Source organism: Salarias fasciatus, chromosome 9 (genome assembly GCF_902148845.1).
Source record: "Salarias fasciatus chromosome 9, fSalaFa1.1, whole genome shotgun sequence".
NCBI lineage: Eukaryota > Metazoa > Chordata > Actinopteri > Blenniiformes > Blenniidae > Salarias > Salarias fasciatus.
The window spans coordinates 23387971-23395275 of NC_043753.1; the positions used below are offsets into that span (position 1 = coordinate 23387971).

A 7305-nucleotide genomic window follows, 5' to 3' on the forward strand; every position below is an offset into this window, starting at 1 on the left:
TTTTTTCACTCCATCACAAAAGCCAGAGGAACGTATTCAGATGTATTTTCTTCTTCGGCCACGAGATACTGTACATCTCCAGCCTTCACACACTCGCGTCCAATTACCGCTCGTGGACGCCATCCGTCCCACGGGGCAGGACCGGCAAGGATGCTCGGAACCTACAGGACTACAGTGGATGCTCCAATAATTTCCACGCCAGATTAGGGGGGGAAGAGTACAGTGAGATTAAGGAGGCACTGCCAGCACTGTTTATTTTAGGTTGCGTTCATGCTCCAGTTGACTGATTAATCTGCGGGGGTTACGCCGGGACAGACGCTCAAGCCGTGTCTTCAGTGGACAGATGCTTCAGCCTACTGGTCACACGTGCACAGTGCAGCCCGGGCCGAGAGCTGGCATCTGTTACAAGTCCCATAACTTTTAGAGGGAAATAGCTCGTCACCTCTCAAAGAAAGTCCAGAATTTCACTTTTATTTCTACTAATAAGTTGATGGAAATTGATGTTTAAAAGCATCCGGGTTAAAAAAAAGATCGGCCCAGGATCAGGAGTTCTCCGGTCTGAATTCCAGCTGGTGTGTCAACACTCTGGGTCCCTGACCATGACCCTTGACCCTCATCAGCCCCCCACATCATACAAATAGGATTGGTAAATGCAGGGAAAAAAAAGAATTTCCCCAAGGGGATTAATACAGTATCATTAGTTTATTTTCATTTTCCTGGACAATGAGAGAATATGTGGACGTGATTAGGACGGCCTACATTTCCATTGCTTGGGTCTAATCCGGATGGCCAGTCCTAATCCCTCCTGTGAATGATGAACGTGAATGAAAACATTATCAGTCACTTGTCAGTTTGGAACGAGGAACAAAATCTTATCAATGAGGGGAAGACGTCACCAAAAATGCTTCAGAATCTCAGATATGTTGTGAGATTTCTGATTCCATCAGGTATTCTGCTCCTGACGGCAAACAAAACACATCTGCTTTGTTTGCTGTGTGTGACTTGGCCACGGGTGGAGCGGACTTTGAAGACTTAAAAAGCCGTGGAATAGCAGTTTTCTCCCCTGTGTGAGTCACTGGATTGAAGCGTCTCGACCCGCAAAGGCAAGCACTTAATCCCTGGGTTTAACTCACAATAACTGAGAATCAAACTGAGGCTTTTCCGCTGAGAAAATTGCACCCTTTAACCGTTTTGTTCTAAAATGACTTCAGTTAAATGAGAATGTAATTAAAAAAGGGGGGAAACGAGAATTAAAAAATGCTTTTTGGTGTAAAGTAGAAAAGTAAAAGAAAATCTTCAGTGATTCAGTCACTCAGCCTTCAGTCTCGGTGCTCGTCCTGCTGGTTTGTAATGGGCTATAATCTGGATCAAAACGAAGCTGTTGATCAGCAGGAAGAGCAGACCTGCCAGCCAGATCAACACAAAGGTGTTGTAGCCTTCAAACTCCAGGAAGTAGGCCGGGAGCAACCAGATACCCTGTTAAAGGAGAGACGATCGGGGTACTTTCCTTTAAAAACAGATTCATTTTTGTACAGAATTAAAAAAGTGGACCTGAATTACCTGTCCGGTGAACCAAAGGAGCAGCAGTCCTAAGCCCTGTTTCACTGACAGACTCAGCTGAGGGATGACGAGAGGGAGCAGGCAGAGGTACCACAGGAAGTACTGCAGGAAAGAAAAAAAAACAATCAAGGAACAGTCTCTGTTCAACAGCTAAAGAAGTTCAGGCTCACAGTGACTCAAGAACAGAACTGCCGTTTCAGAAAAATGAACACAACAGGTTGAAGACTCCGCTCGCTCCCGTACCTGCGACGTGCAGACTTTGTTGAAAGAGACGAAGATGGCCGTGTTGAGGAAACAGGCGAAGGAGAGGTCGGGGTGGAAGGCCCAGGAAGCCACCAGCAGCAGGACGACCTGAGGCAGGAAGGCTGCCAGTCCCAGCCACTGGCTCCACCTGCTGTCTGCACGGACGAAACGCACGAGGACTCAGCCACATCTGGAAGGCTCGGTACAGCATGTAAAACCTGCGTATATTGTTATTTAACTGCAAATGTCATTAAAAATCAATTGATTGAGTCATATATGACTTTATTGCTTCACTTTGAAATAACATGGGATTCCTACGTGACTGTCAGTGAATTCTATTTCTGTGTTGAAATCAAAGAAAAATTCACAGTGGTCAGAGAAATAACTTGAATCTGATGAAAGTAAATTAAAAAAAAAATTCTATGAAATTTAACCAATGAAAGTCAGACGTTGCTTTTCAACCATGCTTCAACAGAATTACTTTAAAAAAATAAACTGAAGAAACAAGCCTGGACAAAAAAAAAGTTACCCCTAGAAAAGACTGAAAATGATGTGACCAGAGGGACATGTCAGTCCAAGGTGTGTCCACTAATGAGCATCACAGGTGTCTGCAAACTTGTAATCAGTCAGTGCTTCATATAGAGGGCGACAGGGAGACAGGAAGTGGACCACACTCACCAGGGACCAGAGGAAGCAAAGGAAAGAGTCGTCTCAGGAGATTAGGAAGAAAATTATAGACCAGCATGTTAAAGGTGACGGCTATAGGACCGTCTCCAGCAGTTTGATGTTCCTGTGGCTACAGCTGCTCATATTATTCAGAAATTCAAGATTCATGGGACTGTAGCCAGCCTTCCTGGACGCGGCCGCAGGAGGACAACTGAGGACAAATCAAAGAGACGGATAATACGAACGGTAACAAAAGAGCCAGAAAAACTCCTAAAGAGATTAAACGTGAACTTCAAGCTGAAGGAACATCAGTGTCAGATCGCACCATCCGTCGCTGTTTCATGGGAGACGACCAAGGAGGAAACAAACCATAAAAAGACTGGAATTTTCCAAACTGCACGTTGAGAAGTCACAAAGCTTCTGGGAGAATGTCCTCTGGACAGATGAGACAAAAATGGATGTTTCTGCCAAGGCACATCAGCTCCATGTTCACAGAAGGAGAAATGAAGCATCTAGAAAAGAAGACTGTCCCTGCTGTGAGACATGGAGGAGGCTCTACTAGGTTCTGGGCTGCTCTGCTGCATCTGGCACAGGGGGTCTGGAATCTGAGCAGGGTCCAATGAAATCTCAAGACTATCAAGGGATCCCAGAGAGAAATGTGCTGCCAGGGTCAGGAAGCCTGGTCTCAGTCGCAGGTCCTGGTCTTCAACAGGACAACGACCCACAACACACGGCTAAACACACCCAAGAATGGCTCAGAGTAAAACACTGGACTGTCCTCAGTGGCCTTCTGTGACCCCTGACCCAAACCCTGTCCAACATCTTTGGAAGCAGCTGAAACATGCCGTCTGGAAAAGGACCTGGAGCAGTTTGCTCATGAGGCCGAAACACCTGCTGAAAGGTGCAGAAGCCTCACGGACAGTTACAGGAATCGTTTGATTGCAGTGATTGCCTCAAAAGGTTGTGCAACTAAATATTAAGTTAAGGGTGTGATCATTTTTGTCCAGGCCTGTTTCATGAGGTTTTTTTTTTTTTTTTTTAAATTCTGTTTCATAGAATTTTCATTTATTACTACTTTTGTCAGATTCAAGTTGTTTTTCTGACCACTGTGAATTTTTCTTTCATTAAACGAAGGGTACCAACAATTTTGTCCACGTGTATATATGAGACATGACAGGAATGCTTACTACTTCTCTGTTGATTCATGAGCAGAATCTACATTCCATTTCGTCATCTTAATCCTTTCAAAACGGATAAGCTGCATTATTGATATGGAACATTAATTCTATGAAAACAGGCTCTTTAAACAAAAACTTATCTCTTTATTTTTAAACTAATATGCACAACAGCATGGTAGAACCGCCTCTATTCATTAAATATGTTGGATATTTATACTAACTTGGAAAAGATGTCTCACACAGGTTTTAATCGACATGACAGATAAAAGAAAGACTTTGTTGCTGCAGGACCAGGGTTAATGATGATCTCTGACTGAGCTAGCATTCTTTGCTCGTCTGTGAATGAACGCCTGTAAAGACATTGATTACCTGCAGTGAGGTAGAGCATATAAAAGTATGGCGAGAAGTTGTGTCTGATGTCTCTTCTGGTCACATGATACAAATAAGTCTCGTGAAGAAACTGCCAACCGTACCTGGAAAACAGGAGAGCATTCATATAATTTAACATTTCCATTTAAAGACGGTGTATTGACTCCGATGTGGGAAAGTCAAATTAAAGTTCTGTGTTTCTCTCACATGTAGTAGAAGAGTGCGGTGAGTGCAGTAAAAAGTCCTCCAGCCACACATGCAAAGAGGAGCAGCTCTCTGTTGACAAAACTTCGAATGAAGTCAATAAGTTTCTTCCACCAACAACTGCCTGGGTCCTTTTCTGCCGTCATTTGTCTTGTGCGCAAAGCCAGAGCAATGGGCAAAGCATATGTGATGGGGTAGATCTTCATGTGAACTGAAAGTCCATAAAGCATGGCTGCCCACAAAAGATGCTGGGCTGGAAAATAGAGAGAGAACTTTAAGTATAAACATCACGCCAAAAAAGAAATAAAATAAAAAATAAAATCATGTTTACCTTCTATACAGTACAATGTCCCAAGGACCAGAGCTGCCAGGATGGACTCTGCGTTTCCTCGGCTGGATACTCCCATCGGCAGTGGGTTGAGAAGCCACAGAGCAGATATCCAGCTCGCAGTCTGAACAGAAAGTGCAGAAAAATAAAAAAGGTTTGTCTGGTGAGCAACAACCCTGATGTGCACGCTCTGATCATCAAGGTCAGACTGATGAAACACCGACCTCAGAGCGGAGACCTCGCAGGCAGAGGCTTCCCCAGATGATCACTCCTGAGAGCACGTCACATAACACAAACAGGATCTTGCCAAACATCATGCTGAGGTAGACGTTGGGCGTGAGAATCCAGGCCAGAAGAGGGGTGTAGCGATAGGTCGACCTGTTGTATGGAGACTCACCCTGTTCAGGAAATGTCCAGGATGAGGTGATGGATGTGAACGGTATCAAATATCAACAACAAACAAGAATTCAAACAGGTATAGCCGCTGATCTGTCTGTATTATTTAATACTGTCCTCTTCTGCTGCAAAAAATGAAAATTCCCCCACTGTGGGACAAATAAAGGATTATTTAATCTAACAGAAATAATTTAAATCTTTGTTAATGGGACAATGTGTTGTTTGGCTTGTCTGATGACTGTATGTTAAAAAGCAGTCCTACTTACCACATAAATGTTTAATCCCTGATGTAAAGTATTACAATCATTGTTGCGAGTACTCAGGAAAAAATACGTTTTTTTTTTTTGCTTTTTGAAACAAATTCAAGCATTATACATTTTAAATAAAACAGTAATTATCTGACTTCCATGTAAAGTATTTACATAAATACTACTACCACTAATATTATTTTCATAACAATGCTTATAACATTATAATATAATATTAATAATGACCACACTGTGTATATATCTTTTTGTGTTTCTCACATTTTTCTATTATTTTGTAAATATGTGTTAGTTTATAGCTGTTATTTAATTATATCTGTCTTAAATTTATATTTAAATTACATCTATTTGTTCTATGTATGTCTGGCTTTGTATATTTTCACATTTCTGTTCTATTTCCCCCCTGTGGGGCAAATAAAAGACTTTCAAGTCAAGTTAAACCCAGAACCTAAAGCATGAAATGTGATCTCTCTTGTTGACAATGTGTTAGTATGAATATCATGAATATCACTTTGAAAACAATGTTACACGTTTTAACATAGAAATACTGATGTAAACAAAAGCTGCAATTAGGTGAAACACTAAAATAGGATAACGTAACGACCCCATACCTCAGTTTGTCTTTATCTTTAAACAGAATACTGAAATGTTGAAACAGTCACCTGTGTGATGAACCTCGCAGCGTCCGTGAACACATGATAGTCGATGTCGGTGTACTTGACCTCCATGGTCCTGTCCTGGTAGTCTCCATAGAGGACCAGGACCAGCCGCAGCACGAGCGAAGACACGAAGAGGACGCGTCTGTCTGCGAGTCCAGACACCAGCCTCTCCATGATGGAGCGCCGCCAGCTCCGTCGGCTCGTTCATCCGCTGCGACACGACCAAACTGTCCGCCCGCCGGCGGCCATCTCGGCTCCGTTCAAGCGCGCGTTTCAGGCAGTATTTTCTCCGTAAACGGACGAAAAATCGTTCGTTTCGGGGGAGAAGAGTTTCAAATGTAACAACACGGAAGTGATCCGGAAGACCGATGCCTTTTGTTCTGCGGTGAACTGGGGCGGAAATGAAGTGAATAAACTCACTGGCGCCACCTGCTGCCCTGGAGGCGACATAACACTTACAATATACTGATCCCGCATGGAGAAATGGAGATGTTGTCACAGCAGTAGTTATCAAAAGAGCAGTAAGACTTATTCACAAAGCGGATAGAGAACAGATGTGCATTTTAAAAATATGGTGTCAGATTGTGGAATTTATTACAGAGCTGAAGATGTGTACAAATATTGTTCAGTTTAAAAAGAATGAAAAAACATTTAATATTTAGAGATGGATGATGGCTATTATGTAGATTGATGAAAACAATTTTTTGTTGAGCTTTGATTATGAAGTAATTGACAGTCATGCTCTGTTGGTGGAGTTCAAAGAAAGGCACAAGATAACGCCATATGCAGGAGGTGAGAAGATTCTGAGATCAAAGCTGTGTGGCGCAATGTAACATGTAATAGAATACTCCAGAGCTCAATATAACAACAAATGTAATTTATGGATTATTTACTTTGCAGTACATGATAAACCTTTCATGTGAGCCAAACTGGTGTCATTGACTGACTAAAGGACCAACACCATGCCCAAGCTGACCAGGACATTCTTCATGTTGAACTTCTCCTCCAACTGAACCTCAGTTTCATCAATTATGTCTGGACGAGTCCACTCCACTTAGTTCTCTTAGGTCAGCACGTTCTCCAGCTGCAGGAGTGAATGTCATTCAGTCACTGCTTCGATTGGATCAGATCAGTTTAACTTTGTGCCTCAGTGTAAATGTGAGCACGCTGTACCTTTTCCAGACCTGTTGAAATATCCTCGATATCCATGGAAAGGAAGATGAGCAAGGGAAAGACCCTTGGTAAGGCATCTCAAGGATCTGTCAGAACAAGCTTTCAAACTTTACAAGTACGATGTTGTGTCATTTGAAACCAAAAAGGAGTGAAACGGTTCCAATCTGGTTTTAGAAAAGTTCTTTGACTGCAGTGTAACCAAGGTGAAATAGGTTCATTTTTATGGACGACTGCAAGAGAAACAAGAAACAAAACCAGTCATT

General features: G+C 42.5%; 1 protein-coding gene across 1 annotated transcript; it reads right to left on the bottom strand.

Moving 5' to 3' along the window:
* Positions 1 to 472: 472 nt before the first annotated feature.
* Positions 473 to 6236, bottom strand: pigm (phosphatidylinositol glycan anchor biosynthesis, class M). The gene is made up of 8 exons (XM_030099719.1): positions 5873 to 6236; positions 4773 to 4946; positions 4552 to 4672; positions 4224 to 4473; positions 4017 to 4120; positions 1804 to 1958; positions 1561 to 1662; positions 473 to 1476 (listed from the first exon to the last, which is right to left on the bottom strand). The coding sequence occupies exons 1-8, from the start codon at positions 6041 to 6043 to the stop codon at positions 1309 to 1311; spliced, it is 1245 nt and encodes a 414-aa protein (XP_029955579.1). The 5' UTR covers positions 6044 to 6236; the 3' UTR covers positions 473 to 1308.
* Positions 6237 to 7305: the final 1069 nt, after the last annotated feature.